The 19,787-nt window shown below is 41.9% G+C and overlaps 1 protein-coding gene across 1 annotated transcript; it reads left to right on the forward strand.

Moving 5' to 3' along the window:
- The first annotated feature begins 1,228 nt into the window (after positions 1–1,228).
- Positions 1,229–19,129, forward strand: LOC146701200 (kinesin-1 heavy chain-like). The gene is made up of 26 exons (XM_085467513.1): positions 1,229–1,354; positions 2,302–2,389; positions 2,466–2,539; positions 2,653–2,757; positions 2,833–2,881; positions 2,960–3,015; positions 3,449–3,536; positions 5,251–5,375; positions 5,884–5,988; positions 7,957–8,102; positions 8,399–8,547; positions 9,000–9,199; positions 10,133–10,201; positions 10,517–10,723; positions 10,819–10,962; positions 11,707–11,895; positions 12,083–12,200; positions 13,784–13,839; positions 13,916–14,025; positions 14,109–14,210; positions 14,304–14,364; positions 15,274–15,345; positions 15,978–16,082; positions 16,184–16,397; positions 16,964–17,081; positions 17,487–19,129. The coding sequence occupies exons 1-26, from the start codon at positions 1,229–1,231 to the stop codon at positions 17,491–17,493; spliced, it is 2,883 nt and encodes a 960-aa protein (XP_085323639.1). The 3' UTR covers positions 17,494–19,129.
- The last annotated feature ends 658 nt before the right edge of the window (positions 19,130–19,787 follow it).

The following is a 19,787-nucleotide window of genomic DNA, read 5'->3' on the forward strand; positions in this document are numbered from 1 at the left end:
GAGAAGCAAAGAACAGCTGTCAGTATTTTAAAGTGCATGTTTATATATGTAAAAACAGGCCCTGGCACAAGAATATAGCCTGCCAACCATGTAAGGGAATCACAGTTTTCCATTCCTGCAAACAAGACTGTTTAACTGAGTAGCTGTTAATAACTCACATTAGGCACTTAAAAGGTCTCTCTCAGAATCTATTGTTTGAGGAGGAGCTGAGGGCTGAGTTTAACGGTGCACACTCTCTGTAGTTTGTGTCTGTTTCACTGCCTCTTAAAGGGCTAAAAAGCTGAGGATTTAGTATCCTTGGAATTTGCTCACAGCGTCCTCTCTGCTTCTTCTTTTTTTTTTTTGCACAGAGCAGTCTCAGAGCAGTCTCACTTCCAAGCTTCTCTTTGGTAAACTTGACAGAGCAGCTTCCTGTAACATCCGTCTCAGAGGTTTAAGTACCAAGCCTGTTAATATTCTTGCAGAGTGTCTTCTAGGTAACTGCTCTATAAGAGGGGAATGAAGTCTGATGTCTTCAGTCTCATCTTCAACAACTTCTCCAATTCGTCCTCATTCATGGTATCATACTCACAATTCTCACTGATACATTCATCTGTCCTCATCAGCAATGGGATCATCTTCCTCATCGCGCTCTCTTTTTATTGTGGTCTAATTTTTTAACAGCACAAAAATCTGGCATTGTAACACGGGTGTGTTTACTTTTTATATCCACAGCAGCACTTATATAAAAAAGTGCACACTGTCACTTGTCTTTCTTTCTTGTGAGATATATATTCTTGTAAAATACCCAGAGTTCCTACTTCAAATTCCCTACAGTATAAATGTACCTTCTTTCTTTTAAAATACCTGAAGCTACTCAGTACTTAAACGTGACTTCTGACCGTCGGGTGGTCAACAGCGTCGCAGATCATGAGCAGCAATGTGACGCTTCTGTTCATGTGTCATGTGCTCTAATCGTTTTTTAGTTCAGCCCTGCTCTGCAAAGAGGCTTTTTCATCAATGCTGCGCCCGAAGCGAGCATGCTGTTAGGTTTCTTCTAGCCGACTTTTATTGTCAGCTTTCGCTGAAAAGTGTTGAATAGAAACACAAATGAATGTATGTTTTACAGTTTTTACTTTTGACTTCTTTTTGCGGGGAAAGTCTCTGAGCCGAGCGACAGACAACTTCAGCAGCACCACATTTTTGTTCTCTGAGCGCTTCATCCATCCATTCATCCACTGCGGCGAGGATGGGGGACGCGGCGGCGGAGTGCACCATCAAGGTGGTGTGCCGTTTCAGGCCGCTGAACAGCGCTGAGGTGGCCCGCGGAGACCAGTACATACCCAAGTTTAAGGGGGACGACTGTGTGCTGATGGTGAGTGTGCGAAACAGTAAGCAGACCTTTTCACATTTTATTAACTGAAATTGTTGTTTTTTTTACATCGTTCTATATTTTGGGTTGGAAATGCTGATTTTGGAGGCACTAACAGTGGCTAATTAAGGCTAATGCAAGCCACTTAAATCAACTTGAACAGGTCATCTTCACCATGCCTGCACTGAGTTGCTGCAGTGTGACTGGCTGATGTGACTGCTTCGGAGCAGTTGAACATGAACATTCACTTTCTTTAATGTCTAAGTGCTTTTTAACATTCGTACCCCACCAACCTTCCAATTAGTAAATGACCTGCTCAACCTGCCAAACCACAGCCATCCCCCAAAATGTTCCTCACTGTAGTAAAATAGTTTAGAAACATATCCCACTTGTTTAGTAACTTGCGAACACACTTGAGCTGTGTCACATCAAGTATCTTATGTTTTTAATCTGATGCTCTTAAAGTGCCTCAGCTGAGGACACCCTGAAGGCAGAGGAGGAAGTAACAAAGCATATATTAAATATAAATAATTTGCTAAATATAACAAACATGTTCAACAAAGAAAATTTCAAAGAAAGAAAAATTAAAATCTCAAACCAGAAAACCCAGGGGGGGGGACACTGATCTAGAAGCAGATGACTCAAAGATGGCATGAGGAGAAAACAGTAATACAGGCTTACGTAAATGCATGGGTGGGAAATAAATAAAGACAGGAAATCAAAGCAAAGCAATACCCCCCAAAGAGCTGACCTTCAAAGTAAAACAAGACTAAAAGAGAGACCCTAAGAACAGTGGATAAAATATTACAAACACAAACTAAAAGTAGAAAACAGTGGGAAAAAAGATTGTGCAGTGAGCATGAAAAAGTAGGGCTGCTGTTGTGCAGCAAACTCTAAATTCTTGATGGTATACTTTACTATTTCTCACTGCTTCCACCTCTTGTTTAAAGGGCAAACCATACTACTTTGACCGTGTGTTCCAGTCCAAGACAACTCAGGAGGAGTTTTATAATGCTGTGGCTCAGAAGATAGTCAAAGGTAAGCTGTGCATTGGAATCTGTTCATGAAATACAAAGCCAAACCCCAATCCTAAATGTGTTACTTCTTTGTACAGATGTTTTGGAGGGATACAACGGGACCATCTTTGCTTATGGGCAGACATCTTCAGGCAAAACACACACAATGGAGGTACTATGAAGTATCAGCTGTTGCTTTTTTTTGCTACTGGTCAAACATATTAAAAATAGCCAGGAAAAGCCTGAGATTCTGTGCTGTCTTACTTTTATCATCATGTTCTGAAGGGGAAGCTTCATGACCCTGAAATGATGGGAATCATTCCTCGAATTGTGCAAGACATCTTTAACTACATTTATTCCATGGATGAGAACCTGGAGTTCCACATCAAAGTATGTAGCTGAGCAACGAGGCAGGCGCACATGAAAAGATCTGATAAAGTCTCACTGTGCGCTTTTGTTTTGCAGGTTTCATATTTTGAAATCTATTTGGACAAAATTAGGGACTTGTTGGATGGTATGTACGGGGCTCATCATCAATCAGACCCTGTTACAGAGACCATGATTCATTCTTTGCTTTCATTTTCCTCCACAGTGTCAAAGACCAACCTTCCTGTACATGAGGACAAGAACAGGGTCCCATATGTCAAGGTAAGACAGACTGAGTGCTTCATTTTCAAGGCACAACATTGTTTCTGATTAAACTCAAAGTCTGCAGTCATACAGTCACAAACTTCTCCCTGCTGGTTCTAATGCATTAGTTATGAACAACAGAGCAAAACAATGATGCTAATGTGATAGCTTACCTACAGGGTTTTATGTATAAAGGGTAAGAAGGCTTTACAGATCATTGTATTTCATTTGGCATTCAGCTATAAGTCGCATAGACCATGACTGCATGAAGAAATCCAAGGAGATACAAAAGCTACTGAGACCATGAAGCACTAGCTCTCCTTTCATAAATATCCAGTGGAGACTGTTAGCGTGTCACGGTCCCTTCAGCTAATAAATGTGTCTCTATAAACCAGTCCTGCTGTGGGGCTACTGAGAATAATATTTCCTTGTGATGTTCATGTGTCCCCAGGGCTGTACTGAGCGTTTTGTCTGCACTCCTGACGAGGTCATGGAAGCCATAGACGAAGGCAAAAATAACCGAAGCGTGGCTGTCACAAGTGAGTTCGTACATTGCGGCCTCTCATGGGTTCATCCTCACTGAGTCTCCTGACTGTTGCCACACTCCCAAAAGCTGAGCCAAGAAGACATCTGTGAAAAACACATTAAAGTCAGGTTCTTTCTAACCATGGGTACACGATTTAAACTGAAGCTGAGCTGACTTAATTATGCACTTATTTTCTGAATTAAATGGATCCCATTATGGCATCAGTTAAGTTTGTTGGAAAATTATAATTTCTGTAAACAGACATCTGCATATGAACATACTCTCAGGATCCTGGGTCATTTGACCCAGCGTTCTTAGTTTTCCTGTGTTTCTGTATTATGTCAAGTTCATTTGTGATTTATTCTATGGTTCCTAGGTTTTGATCCCCTGCCCCTCATGTTTCTCTGTGCCCTCTGTTCTGTTTAGTCTTCTCTGCCCATGTGTTCCCCCTGTGTTGTTGCCTTCTGTGTCTCCCTCTGTGTGACTGTCTTATATAGTGATGTGAGTTATTGTGTTTTGCTCCCACTCCTTGTGTTCCGTGTTTTCCTCTTCCCTTCGTGTATTTCTTCATGTGCTCTCCCCATGCTCTCTCTCCCCTCCTGTCTGTGTCTCTGTTCTTCCTGTGTTACGTTTAAGGTCCGCATCTTGGGTTAGTATTTTCAGCTCTGTGCCCTCCCTGTCTTGTTATGCATAATTGTCCTCAGCTGTGCTCCCCGTGTGTTCCCACCTCACTCATTACCTTCTGTGTATTTATGTCGGAATCTCCCTCTGTTCCATGTCGCTGTGATTTTGCATTCACCCCTCGTGTCTGAGAGCCTGCATTTTGGGTCCAACTCCTGCCCGCCACACAGCAATTCTTGACACATACAGAATCTGTAAGCATGGGACAACATTTTTGGTCCTGGAAGCTGGAAGCTGACTGTTTGTATCTAGTCAGACTTTGGTTGCATGCAGGTCCATGCATAGAGCCACTGTGATGGTAACAGACTGGTTCTTACATAATGCATTTCTACAACAGTTCACACCAGCACTTGTTTCTGCTTTCTATGTAACATTCATACTCCAATGGAAGCACCAGTGAGCAACTTCAGTATCTTGCTCAATGATACTTTGACATGCAGACTGGAGCAACCACCAGTCTTCTGATTAGTCGATGACCTGCTCTGCCTCCTGATCTGCAGCCACCACAACAAACGTTTTTGCTCTACCTGAGATCAGCAGGATAACACAGTCGGAAGGTCCTGTGTGATCTCCTAATTTAACGCTGTGACATGAAGATTAAAGGAGATGCTGATCTGCTGGGAAGGCAGCTGTGCTCACCACTATACCACCATTCCAGATGTCAAGGATTGGTTTTGGACTTTGGAGTTTGCATATCCTCCCTGTGCCTGCAGGTTTAAAAATACCAGTCCATTTCCATTTATCTTTCCACTCAGCAGGACATATTCTATGTTCAATAATTCCATTAAAAAGGCAAGAACAGCATATGGACAGTCAAGAGGTGTTAGAAGATGTGAGGCCTTTTAGATACCAGTCAGCTACAGCTACCTGTGTTAGTCGCAGCTGGAGTTTTTATGTATTCTAGTCTGGTTAAGTCTCATTCTTTTACCTTGGTAATCCCTCAGAAAAAACACTTCAATGGGCCATTATTTTTATAGCGTGCAAACCTAGAATAATATAATCAGTAATAACTGTTTTTTTGTTTGTGTGCCCACATGTACATTCAGACATGAATGAGCACAGCTCCAGGAGTCACAGCATCTTCCTCATCAACATCAAGCAGGAAAACAGTAAGACTGAACAGAAATTAACCGGCAAGCTGTACCTCGTCGATCTGGCTGGGAGTGAAAAAGTATGATCCTCAGTACTCCTCCTCCTCCTCCTCCTCCTCTCTGACCTCTCTCATCTTCATAACCTCTGCAAATGTGTTTTTTCCCAATTTCAAGAGCCCGCCTCTGACTTGAACCAGCTAAAGAGTAGCTTTTAAGTAGTTGTTTATTAATAGAGTAGAAACCAGGCCTGATTTAAAACTCAGGGTGGAAACAGCTCTTTTACTCTCATTTACCTTTTCCCTAGTGGCAAAGTGTGTCTGTATTAAATGGATCGGTATGATAAAAGTTTAATGATGCTATCGTGCTGCCACTTCAGTTCAGGGGGGAAACTAGAGCAATCTTCCATCAGTAAAGTGTAAAATGTTAACAGACCAGTCATAGCGCTAAACCCCGGGAAAGCCATTGACATGCTTTGTCAACTTTCTTTTACTAAGCTGATCTTGTTAAAAGAAAAAGGTTCTGAGCATCTGTTATGTGACACAGTTTTCAGCTTCACTATGACAATTGTGCTGTTTTTTTGTTTCAAAGGTGGGTAAAACTGGAGCAGAGGGTACAGTGCTGGATGAAGCCAAGATGATTAACAAGTCCCTGTCTGCACTGGGAATTGTCATCTCAGCTCTGGCAGAAGGCTCGGTGAGACACTTTGCGACTCTGCTTGGTGAAGCGTTAGAATTACTGCCACTCCAAAATGTGATTCAAAGTTTATAAATGAAATTCGTAAAAAGGAGAGGCTGAAGTGAGTTTATTATCACAAATGTGCTGATTCGTTCATTAGATATTTTGATCCCATAAGTTATATTTGCATGAGCATGGTGACAGAGCTGTGAAGTGGGGTGGGATTACATTAGCTCTTAACGGCTTCTTGTTTGCGGTGGTCATGGACAGGCTGACAGAAGAGGCCAGGCAGGTGTCTCTGTGAACCATTATGTTTACACAGGACATTTGGATCTGTGGTGACAAAAGAGAGCAGGTGGATGAGAGCCTGGAGAGGTGGAGGTATGCTCTGGAGAGAAGAGGAATGAAATCCAGTAAATCCCAAAATGTTGATTCTGTTCATCTGGACGTAGCGTTGTTCATCCAGTGGTGCTAGTTTCAGTCATTGTGCAATGTGCTCTTTATAAGGTTGGGGAAACCTGCAGTCAGCTGAGACTGAGGAAGTCACTTGGATGAGCGATGAAACGTTTCTCCCACTGGAAACGCTCCGTCCAGATGAACAGAATCAACCTTCTGGGATTTACTTACCTAAATGATTGAGCATGCATAAAGAAATCCAGTAAAAGCATGACAGAATGCATGTGTGTGAATAAGAAGGTGGAGCAGAGGTAGTTTAAATACCTTAAACCATCCAAAGCAACAGACAGTGCACAAGAGAGGTGAAGAAGAGAGTGTAAGCAGGGTGGAGTGGGTGGAGATGAGCGTTGGGATGATTTGACAGAAGGACGGCAGCAAGAGTGAAAGGGAAAAATTACAAGATGAAAGTTAGACCTGCCATTATGTATGGTTTAAAGACGGTGGCTAACAAAAAAAAAACAGGAGAGGTAGAGCTGAAGATGCTAAGACTTCCACTGGCAGTGACCAGACTGGACCAGATTAGAAATGAGTTCATCGGAGACAGTAAAAATGAGCGGTTTGGAGACAGTTATAGAGGCAAGGGTGAGGTGGTTTTGATATGTTCAGAGAAGGGAGAGTGGATATGAAGGATGTTGAATATTGAGCTGCGAGGCAGGAGGAAAAAATGAGGACAACAAAGAAGATTCATGGATGTAGTGTTGTATGACATGCAGAGAGTTGGTGTGACAGAAGAGGATGACAGGGACAGGGTGAGATGAAGGCAGATCGCTGAATTCGAAGAATTTGTTGTACTGTTTCTGCTGATGTCTGCGCCTTAAACACTTAACACACTGGATAAATGTGCATATCACCATGTAATGTGTGCAAGATAGATGTTGATCTACTGATCACATCATATCTCCATTTTCTTGGTTATTACTATGACTATTTCCAGTTCTGGGGGGACTATCAGACCAGATTGGACCTCAAAAAATTATGCTAAAGATGAGCACAGCATGCTAAAATGTGAAGGCAAAGGTGTATATTTATGAAAAGTTGTGAAATCATCAGAGTGCAAACCACCTGTGTAGCTGTTTAGGTTAAAGGACTTGCAATACTGTGGAACAATCTTGTGTGCAAAAATAGGAACATCAGCCTGCAGCTGGAGACATTTTTTAAATATTTACTGTTTCTTTTTATTGTAGGACGGCATTATAGAACCTGAATACATTTTACATACCATAGATTTATCATAAGACCTGATCTAAGCCACCCTGAATATCCCAGGAGTTGCACCTATTTCAAAGCTCTAGGAACCCTGAGATGAACCATCGGCCTACTGCTCAGGAGCCTCCATAGAGGGTTTTTATATTGCTAAAATGTTACAAATTGAGTATATTATATTTTGTAAGTGCATGATAGTGGACTGCAGTCCTTAATTTAAATTGCTCAGTTACATTTCATCACAACAGGCTTCACTGTTGTAAATGCTGTTTGTGACATGCAGAATTATCATATAATGCGACATATGGTCCCTCTCAATCCGCCTAGTCCTACATACCATACAGAGACAGTAAGATGACCAGAATCCTGCAGGATTCCCTGGGAGGGAACTGTCGGACAACTATGGTCATTTGCTGCTCACCTTCGGCTTACAATGATGCAGAGACCAGGACTACATTGCTTTTTGGACAGAGGTACGTAGACACAAACCTGTCATCACATCTGTACAAATGATGTTACTGAACTGAAAGGTGTTCCACAAATAGCTACGTTTTAATATTAAAAGATTAGAGGCAAAGAAGACTGTGGTCTAGAGTCATAAATATGAATGATCCATAGGTTTGGTGTCTGACTCCATAAAGACAGGGCACCGACTTAAGCTCAGAAACACCGACCTCTGAGCTGGCTCTGCGGTGAAACCAGGCTCAACTGTGTGCTGTTAGTATTCAAAACAGACCGCTACCACTTTCTCACCTCTGTGTCTCACCAGAGCAAAGACCATCAAGAACCAAGTGACTATGAATGTGGAACTGACAGCAGAGCAGTGGAAGAGCAAATGGGAGAAAGAGAAGGAGAAGAACAAGACACTGAGAAACACAGTCACCTGGCTTGAGAATGAGCTGAACCGCTGGAGGAGCGGTGAGGGCCACAGGCTGTATTATGTGTGGGTTATGTGTGGGTCATTAAAGCAGAGGCAGAGGAGTTTGCAGACATATGATCATTGTTTTTATGTGTTTAATGTTAGTATGGATATGTTCATAACAAGGTTAAATCTTGTGTCCTTGTGTTTAGCAATTAGAGTTGAGCTGCACATGGATCCTAACAGGAGGCTTTTAAAGAAAGAGCTCCTTGTTTCTATATTTAATAACGACAAACAGTCCCCCGGAAAAATATGCAAGACCATGCCTGTCCTGCACTAATGCTACACATGAAGGCTCGTTAATTTTGACTAGTTTTCCTTTCTTTTTTTTGTATTAAGAACCTGTTAAAAAAAGGATTCCTATGTGTGCAGTCATAATATTTTCTCTGATGGGGAGCTATTTAGGGTGGAAACAGACCTTCTTATATCATCTTTCTGCTGCTCCCTGCAGGAGAGAGTGTGCCAGCGGATGAGCAGTTTGACAAAGAAAAGGCCAAAGAAGAAGTCCAGGCCCTGGAGAGCACCCACCACAATGACAAGACGCCACCCAAACCTGCCCTGAGCTCCCTGCCAGGAGTCAAACTCACAGATGCAGAGAAAGAGAAGTACGAGGCGGAAATGGCCAAGCTCTACAAAGAGCTGGACGACAAGGTAACGAAACAACGTATGTATGTATGTGTGTGTGTGTGTGTGTGTGTGTGTGTGTGTGTGTGTGTGTGTGTGTGTGTGTGTGTGTACGTGTATATAAGAGATAAGATAAGATAAGATAGAACTTTATTAATCCCTCGGGTGGGTTCCTCTGGGAAATTCGATTTCCAAAAAAGCACAGCACCGACAGAAGTTACAGAGTTATACACACACACACATATATATAAATACAGAGACAATATAAATAAAATATACGAAGGGGATAAATAGAATAAATAGGAATAAAAAATAAAAATACAAGTGAATTGCACATTTCAAGTATTGAGTCTACATGTATGTATGTATGTATGTATGTATATATATGTATGTGTATGTATGTATGTATGTATGTATGTATGTATGTATGTGTGTATGTATGTATGTATGTATGTATATGTATGTGTATATATGTATGTGTATATATGTATGTGTATATATATGTATATATTAGAACATGCAGATAAAGTGCAATGCAGTAGCAACTGACAGATTTTTTAACATATTTAAATAGACATTACCTCAGGCAAGACATGCTATTAATCTCCAGCAGGATGACAGTAAAAACTAGAACACTGAATCTATTTCGGTAGTACTTTGACTTTGTGAGAGCAGGATGAAAACTATGAAAGGTTTCACAATTCCTGTCACATGAAATTTCACAATATCTTCACTTCATCTTTCTCTTTTGTTTTAATAATGTAAATTCATTCTTGATATTGGAATAAAGAGAATATATTTATGTGAAAACCAACATTCGTCTTCTAATTAATTGTGGTGAACTTATTTCTTTTGACCAGCAGGTGGTGCAACTGGTTGCTGTTCAGTATTGCTCTTTGGCAGGAGAATTATGTGAATGAAACATTACTGGATTTCTCTTTTCCTCTGCCTTTCCTGTAGGACGATGAGATCAACCAGCAGTCTCAGTTGGTGGAGACGCTGAAGCAGCAGATGTTGGATCAGGAGGAGGTGACACTGCATCCGCCTTGCCTTCCTTTCTTTCCTTTCTTCCTTCCCCTGTGCCTTCCCGCTGTTCCAAATCCCCCTAGGCACTCCTGTTAGCATAAACCTGGTGTGACAGCTGATTGCAGACCATTAGTAGCCCTGCAGGAGAGGTCAAACTGTAACTCACCCTTAGCAAGCACAGGAGCCTCACCAGATTGAGCACATTTTTCTTCACTGTTCACAAATCTGTTTTGTAGTCCCTGCTGTTGATACATTTTTTAACATACTTTCAAACCTGACCATAGGAGAGCATCACTGAGCATCATTTACCTCTCCTAGCTATTAGCATCCTCTCGCCGTGACCACCACACGTTGCAGACGGAGCTGAACCGGCTGCTGGCGGAGAATGAAGCCTCCAAGGAGGAAGTGAAGGAAGTGCTGCAGGCCCTGGAGGAGCTGGCTGTCAACTACGACCAGAAGAGTCAGGAAGTTGAAAACAAAACCAAAGAGTTTGAGGCTCTCAGTGAGGAGCTGAACGAGAAATCGGTGAGCAGCTTGAAGCTTTGGGGGAATTTGCTGGAAGTAAAAACACTAATCCTAATCCTAGATGCTTTGTGATGTGTGTTATCGTCCACCACTAGAGCTCCTTGGCCTCCATTGACTCAGAGCTTCAGAAATTGAAGGAGATGACCAACCACCAGAAAAAGAGGGTCACTGAGATGATGTCATCATTACTCAAAGACCTGGCTGAAATAGGCATCGCTGTGGGAAGCAATGACATCAAGGTTCCCAGTTTGGTTCTGATACACTGTTTCATATTCAGAAAAGTGACATTTGGGTTAAAACTATGAAATAACAGTGCTTTAGACCACAAGCTAACAACTTGTGGTCTAAGAACTATCAACATCATCAGGTATTCAGGTGATCCTTGCTGAAAATGAGGATGGTTTTGCATAGGCTGGTTGCAAGCACTTAATTCCACTGTGGATGTATCTCTCATTCAATTTATTTAGTGGATTCAGTCAGAAAATGTAGAACATGAACCTTGATAAAGTTCCTGCCAAAGTAGAACTTCAAATCAACCTTTATTATCACAAAAAAAGAAAAGCACCCAATCTTGAAAAATAAGAAACAGAAACTAAACTATGAGTGTTGAATTTCTGCAGATAATGACTTTCAATAGTCCTTAAAAAATTGGTAAAACAGATTTGGTTGAACCAACAGTGTGAAATTGATTGATTCAAATGTAAAACTGGTAAAAGCACAAATATGCTCACAGAAAACGCTTCAGCAGACTAATGTTCTGCATATTTTATGATCAGACGACAGTCAATCAGTTTGTTGTCTAGTTTTAATAGGAATTGTGAGCATCTTGGTTTGTTTCCACTGGTTTCCAGTGTATCTCCAACTGCATGCTCTTCAAGAAATTTTGATAAACTCCTAATCTATTTTAAACTCCATGGATGGTCTGAGTGGGACTGAGTCTGAGGAATGTCTTTGACCTACGTAATGTTCTCTCACGTCCTCAGCAACAGGAGAGCAGTGGTCTCATTGACGAAGAGTTCACTGTGGCCCGTCTCTACATCAGCAAGATGAAGTCAGAGGTGAAGACCATGGTGAAGCGCAGCAAGCTGCTGGAGAGCACACAGACCGAGAGCACCCAGAAGCTGGACGAGACTGAGAGCGAGCTGACTGCCTGTCAGCTCCGCATCTCCCAGGTAACAGCTGCTTAACAACTGCTGCCATCTCAGATGCTGTCGCCATAGTGACATATAGTTAAGATGTCAGATTATGTGGTTCTATATCAATAACAATGGGGCCTAACAATTGGGTCTGGCCTAAAAGAACTGTCATTTAATTTGTATGAGTCCTTTTCATGTCTTTCGTTGGCCGGTCGTTGTTTAGCAAGAAGCCAAAATCAAGTCCCTGACGGAGTCCCTCCAGAATGTGGAGCAGAAGAAAAGACAGCTGGAAGAGAATGTGGACTCTCTCAGTGAGGAAATAGTCAGGACCAGGGCCCAGGGTGAGCAACACACTCTCTGCTCTCCATTCTGTTTTTGCACAAGGAGCCCTGTTTGGCTAAAGGTTTGTTGTGGAGAAGGCAGTGAAACTGCTGTAAGAGGTCCTTAAACTAACTAATAGTTGTCTGTATAGCAGGGGTGGGCAATCTCAGTCCACGAGGGCCGGTGTCCCTGCAGGTTTTAGATGTGTCCTCGAACCAACACAGCTGATTTAAATGGCTAAATGAGCTCCTCGACATGTCCTGAAGTTCTCCAGAGGCCTGGTAACGAACTAATCATGTGATTCAGGTGTGTTGACCCAAGGTGAGATCTAAAACCTGCAGGGACACCGACCCTCGTGGACTGAGATTGCCCACCCCTGCTGTATAGTGACTCAAATGTTTTAGGACATAAAAGCTAAAGCAAGTGGGTACAGTGGTGCAATGGTGACCTTAAAACAAAGTCTCACACACTGATTTTAAAAAATAAAGTCTTGGAAACAACCCTGAATAAAAGGATTTAATCTTCTCTGGTGTTTTAGGGCTATTGACCAGTCAGATAGGGTAAAATCCACATTTTTTTAAAAATGTATTTATTATATGTACCGGCCACTTCATTAGGTGCACCTTGACCCCTTTTGTCTTCACAGCTGTCTTAATTCTTTGTGACAACTCACATGTGAAAAATATTTGGATACATTTTTTGTTGTGCATCGCGGTGCAGCAGGCAGGTCCCAAATACAGGACACAGAGAACAGAACTCAACCTTAACGGTAGTTTTACTGGTGGCTTCATAGGAACCAAGGTGCAGAATAATAATAGAACTTATTAACTAGGAAAATCTCTTTGGAAACATGGAACTCACAGGGACCCACGGCAAGAGGGACAATGTGACAAAGAGCAAGGGGGAAACTCAGACAATTGATACACAGCAGGTAATGAAGGGAGAGGAAACAGATGGGAAACAAAGTGGGAACAAATCAGGAATAACAAGACAAGGGAAGTTAAACTTGACACAAGACTATCACAATAAAACAGGAACAAGCATACACACTGAGACCCAGACTATGACATGCCAAACTAACACAGGGATAGAAGATTAAACACAGAGACAGAACACAGAAAGACTAGACAGACACGGGAACGTCACTGGGGGAACAAAGGGATCACAAAAGATATAGATTTAATAAGCAAGAAGGTGAACTAGAATCCTACAAACTGAGAATATAATAAAGGGCAAACTTAAAGGTATCCTTAAAACCATAAAGAAACTTAAAATCCTGGGTCCAAGATCCAGGGACCATGACATTTTTATTGTTTTAAACCTGAATTTGTAAAACTAAACTTGAATAAGTCATAAGTATTGATTATTAGCATTGAACGTTCAAAGAAGTATCTGTGTTTATGGATTTCCCTGAAAGTCATGTCAAGTAATACCTGTTTCTCCTTTAAATCTTGTTTCCAGTAAACTATGAAAAGGGTTTACATGACGTGGCAAGCTTAAGAAAAATACTGTTTGTACTTGTTTGTGCCATAAGAAACTAAAGAAGATCCATTGTTATATCCCAGTTGTTCCCAATAACATGGATCATTTCTTCTCCTTCCAGAGAAGGTTAATGCCATGGAGAAAGAGAACGAGATCCAGTCTGCAAATGAAGTCAAGGTACTGTAACACGTACAAAGTGTGATTGCCCACCTCATCTCATGCAGTGACTAGCTGTTTTTTTCCGTGTCTTCAGGAAGCTGTGGAGAAGCAGATCCAGACTCACAGAGAGGCCCATCAAAGGCAGATCAGCAGCCTGAGAGATGAGCTTGACGCCAAGGAGAAGCTTATCACTGAGCTGCAGGAGTAAGACACCACATCACCTAACGCTTGTCTCTTTGAGCGAAACTTACATGACTCGGCTGATTTTATCCCTGACCTCTGTGCAGTCTGAACCAGCAGATCATGCTGGAGCAGGAGAGGCTCAGAGTGGAGCATGAGAAGCTCAAGGCTGCTGACCAGGAAAAGAGCCGCCAGCTGGAAGAGCTCACGTAACATCTCTCGCGTTTATTTAACAGGAAAATGCACACTTGTTTAGCAGAACTGTTTTCCAGTCTTATTAATGCTTGTTTCATGTGCTGCAGGGTGCAGCAGGACAGGAGGGAGCAGGCCAGACAGGACCTGAAGGGACTGGAGGAAACTGTGGTCAGTTATTGCCACAAGTTTTGAAATCTGTATTTGCTTAGAAAATGAGTTCACCCACTACACAACAAACCTCTTATGTAAGTAGCTGTTAGCAGTAGTATGTTGCTGGGCGATTGTGGCTCAAGAGTTTGGAGTTCACCTTGTAATCGGAAGGTTGCCGGTTTGAGCCCCGGCTCGGACAGTCGTTGTGTCCTTGGGCAAGACACTTCACCCGTTGCCTACTGGTGGTGGTCAGAGGGCCCGGTGGCGCCAGCGTCCGGCAGCCTCCCCTCTGTCAGTGCGCCCCAGGGTGGCTGTGGCTACAATGGACCTGCCATCACCAGTGTGTGTATGGGTGGATGACTGAATGTGTAAAGCGCTTTGGGGTCCTTAGGGACTAGTAAAGCGCTATACAAATACAGGCCATTTACCAGGCCATTTGCTATGGAGATTTCGATCTCCACCAATACAACAGAGGTAAGAGGAAAAACAGTAACATTTTTAACATTCAGCTAGCATTAGCAAATATGGTCACTTCTGGTGTGACTGTGAGTATGAATGGGTGTCTATGGGTGGGTGGATGAATGGATAGATGGATGGATTTGATGGATTATGGAAAGCCTTTCTAGTGAAATTGGTGTAATTAGTTTCCTTTAATCAGCTTTAATCATGTGACCTCTTGCCACATTCATGTATTTTTGCACAAAGAGTAGTGGTGCTCAAAGATGTAATTTTTGGGAGCAATAATTAGGTATGAACTGACATGATGTGACATCTCAGTACAGCCTCACTATTATTTTTATGGCTCACTAGCCCAGATATAACCCAGATTTGTTGCCAGCAGCAAATGATACATTGTGACATGAGTTTGGAGGGCGATTTCTTGTCACCGTTATTCTTTGCAAACCTGTCTTTCTTGTCTTGTGTTAGGCACGGGAGCTGCAGACACTTCACAACCTGAGAAGGCTCTTTGTCCAAGACTTATCCACAAGATTAAAAAAGGTACAAGTCCTCAAAGTGTTTCTGTGATGGAACACATTTCAGCTCTCGGAGCAGATATGTAACCTCCCATTCCCTGAATGTTGCCATGGTGGATCATCACAGTAATTGCCATCTTGTGATCTGATTTGTCATCTGTTAAGACTCCTGTCTTACACAATATCACATGAGCTCTTCTTGCCTCGACCACGACGTTTACCTGGAGTGAGTCAAACAGCTCCATATTTCGCTCATGCACCGGCAACACTCCCATTAAATCTGCATCCTTAATGAAACTTTAATGAATCCAGGGAACACAACAGAAAGTGTCTGCAATAAGTAGGCCATCTGATTCTTCAAAGGTAGCAGCTGTAATTTAGGGACCTGGGCCCTCAGTGCTGCTCATCTCCTGCCTTCCAGCGGAAGCTTGATGAGACAAAGGCAGAGCAGGCTTTCCTGGAGCACACAGAGAATATATTATGCTGCTGTACTCATCCAAAAACTGCTACTTATCACCACATTTAGGCACAGATGGGATTATCTGGATCAGGGCTCTTTGGTTACAGAATTATTTTTCACTTTGACACGGATTTGAAAAACTGAAAGCAACAAAATAAATTACATAGATAACAAAGTTGTTTGCTGTGCTTGGACAGAATGCTCAGATGGACTCAGAGGACACAGAGAGCAGCGCTGCCCAGAAGCAAAAGATCAGCTTCCTGGAGAACAACCTGGAGCAGCTAACCAGAGTTCACAAGCAGGTAGAAATAGATGCAAGCAAAGTGAGACGAGTGTCTCCCACTCAAACTGGCATCTCAAGGTTAAAAGCTCTATTTTTTCTCTTCTGTTTTAAATTCCACAGCTGGTACGGGACAACAATGACCTACGCAGCGAAATCCCAAAGATGGAGAAGCGCCTGCGGGCCACCGCTGAACGGGTCAAAGCCCTGGAGACCGCCCTAAAGGAAGCCAAAGAGAATGCAGCCCATGACCGTAAACGCTACCAACAGGAGGTGGAGCGCATTAAGGATGCCGCCAAGCCTAAAAACATGGGCAGGAGAGGGTCAGCACAGATAGGTAGGTGGCACCACTGTTTTAAAAAGCGACGTCTTTTACCAGACTAAAAGGTAGCAGTTAGCTAAGCTTGATGTAATCTTGCTGTTTGTTTTGAGATCAGGTATGACACATTATAAAAATAATTCTCAAAAGCTATATAGATGTTGATAATCCTGGTACCCTGGGCAGATTATATAATAAATTTCATCCAGATTGACTAACAAATCTAGGCGGAGTTTGGGACCAGGGAACATATATATAACACTATGATTATTATAGTAGGTTTTGTACGTTTTGTAGTTTTTTTGTTGTTTTGGACAGGATCAGGCTAATCATTGATCAGTGTTTTTTATTTTTATGCTAACCTAGGCTAACAGCCAGCTAGCTTTAGCACTAAAGTGATAAAGCTAGGCTAACAGCCGCCTAGCTTTATCACTAAAATGATGCATATACGTCAGTATTTTATTAATGTTCTCATCTGATTCTCAAACAGAAAGAAATTAGTGTTTGGGTTTTTTAAAAATATCAGTGGGCCATTAACCTTCCCTCTGTAAATGATTGTTATTGTTTCGCTGTGTCCAATCCAGCCAAGCCTATCAGACCTGGTCAGCTGCCAGGGGCTCCCATAAACTTCAGTGTCAACAGGTCCAACCTCATCCAGAACAACCACCCTACCGGCATTAAGGGAGGAGGAGGCAATAACAGGCAAGAAAAACATGCACCCTGTTTCCCTGCAGTCCCAGGTTTATGAATTAGCGTTCATGTTTGCTTAATCCTAATACTTTGAGTAACCTCTGTCTGAAGATGGCCTCCCAGTTTATAATTAGCTAAGACAGATGGGCCAAGTAAAGGCTTTTTGAATAATGGCTCAATTACAGCTGCCTTAAAAGCCTCTGATATGTATCCTGTTGATAGAGATAAATTAATCATATTGAAAATTGATTAATTCAGTCTTGTAGAAAGGGGGACACAAAAACGTGACAAGCCAGTGATGACCAACTTATCAACTCTAAGATGATTCATGTTTCTTTTCTCATTCATTCTTTTGCATCTATCCACAAGTTTATGGACTTCATTATTAATTGTTGTCAAAATTTCTCCCCCTCACAGTCCCTGATGGTACTAATACTCACTCAGATACAAAACCAAAGAAGCAGACTGACGTGGACATCCATCAGCTGAATCGTTGCACTATTCTTCCAATGTCTAAATGTGTATTTATTTACTGTACATAAGCGCAGCATAAGCTGCAAAGCTGCTCTTTTAAGCTCTGTAAGCACTCATAACGTGTAATAGTGTCCTGCAAAATCCACTTTTATTATGACAGGCTGGTGTGTTTCCTTTTCCCAGGCACAGATAATATTTTACATTGTGCCAACATGCATGTACATACAGTATCAGACCTTGATGGCCACCTCAGCATGAGAGCAGAGATGAAAACAAGGCTGAACGAAGGCCTTGATTCTTTCGTCTGTTTGTTGACTTATTGATTGGTTAAAATGTGACATGTGCAATTCACAGATGTCACAAAAACTTTTGAAGGCAAAAAACCCCCCACTTTAGTTGTACTCATAGGAAAAAGGAAGTTTTGACAGGACTCTGTGCAGTCCACTCTTGCTGTTCCCATAGGATTTACGAGGGCACATAGTAGCCAGGTGCTGCTAATCAAATGCACTTGATTAACAGATCATCAGCGAGTGTGAGCGCCTCTATGAAACAGATGTTTTGCCAGTTTGCTAGTCTGGAACATTCGGATGTGTTTTAATAATGTTCCACAGTTTTCCCAGGGGAAAATCACCAGAAATTCTCAGATTGTGGAGTTTTTGGAAAATCTGAAAAACAAAAAAAACCCCGCCAAGAGCTACGTCTCTTAGCATGCTAAATGCTAACGTTCATGACAGGATGATTAGGAAATGACTGCACAAGTATGACTTGTTTGGAAAGGTTGCCAGGAGAAAGTCTCATCTATTGGAAAGGAAGATGGCAGCATGATTTAGGTTTGCAAAGTTGTATCTGAAGGAACTGCATGACTTCTCTGGGTAGATGAGGCCAAGTGTGAGACCATCTGTCCAACAGCTTAAGCTTGGCTGAAATTGGGTCATGCAACAGGACAATGGCTGAAAAAAAGAAAAGGTGTTGTTTTGGCTCAGTGACAGTCCAGACCTCAACCTGATTGAAATGTCCTTATGCATAAATTCAGTTCAAAACTCAACAAACTGAAGCAATGTAAAGTTGTGTTGGCCAAAATTCTCACATGATGTAAAGTTATACAGAAAACAATTACTGCAAGTTAATGCTGCTTAAGGAGGTTATACGAGCTACTGAATTGTGGGGTGTACTGAGTTTTTCACTGGACTGCACAGACTACTGTGAAAACTTTCTTTTTCACGACTGTGTCTTAGTTTATGTCACTGAAGTTGCACTGCTGCATTGCAGCACCTTTTGCTGGAGACAGCAGAGGGCAGAAATGGCATAAGCATAAAGCATGACCGTGTCTAGCATTATAGAACAGAGAATGATCTGCCTATGTGTAATTGTTATTATTGTAAAGATACCTCAATAAAATCAATCTGGAACTGCTGTCATATTTTGGTGTGATAGCTTAACAAGCTAATAACGATGATGCTGAAGCAGCAGTTTTTTGTCCCTTAAACATTTAACATTTTATTAAATGAATCTGTTACTACAGTGCTGGGTTCAGCTTCCACTGCAGTTTTCAAATGTATATATTAATAATTATTAATAAACTTTAATTTGAAAGCTTGCTTGGTGACTTTATTTCCTGTACCATCGGGATAACTCAATGGAGGGGGGGTTAGTTCAAGTTCAAGGTTCTTTATTTGTCACATGCATAGTTATACAAGTATAACACACAGTTGAGGAGATGAATAAACTACACAGGAGTATATGGGGGAGGGGGGGGCATCTATTAAAGTGAGCGGTAGCAAAGGAAAAAGCTTATACTGAGTTGTATGTGAGACTGGACGCTGAGGAAGGAGAAAGGGACTTGTGGTGATTGGCTGCAGACAGAGATTGAGTATGTGCAGCATGATTAAGAATAGAGATGGAAATGTGCTAACATATGACGAGTGTTGAAAAGGTGAAAGGAGGACTTTGATGAGCTGATTAATGTAGAAAATATGAGAGGGTATGAAAATAAACAACCAAACAGGAGGAAAAGAAGACCACAGAAAAGATTGATGGATGTCATGGGCCAAACACAGGTTTGACAGAGAAGGATGCTCGGGATAGGGTGACATGAAGGCAAATGATCCACTGTGGCAATCCTTAAAAAGAGCAGCCAGAAGACGAGTAGGAAAATAAATACAAGAAAAACAAATTCCCTACCTAACACATTAGGTGGGGAATCCTGCCTCAGAAAATTCTGAGCATCAGACACTTGGTTTCCTG

The sequence above is a fragment of the Copadichromis virginalis genome, linkage group LG9 (assembly GCF_057382275.1).
Source record: "Copadichromis virginalis isolate Kocher_CV1m ecotype Utaka linkage group LG9, C_Virginalis_male_GT1.1, whole genome shotgun sequence".
In the NCBI taxonomy this organism is placed as follows: Eukaryota; Metazoa; Chordata; class Actinopteri; order Cichliformes; family Cichlidae; genus Copadichromis; species Copadichromis virginalis.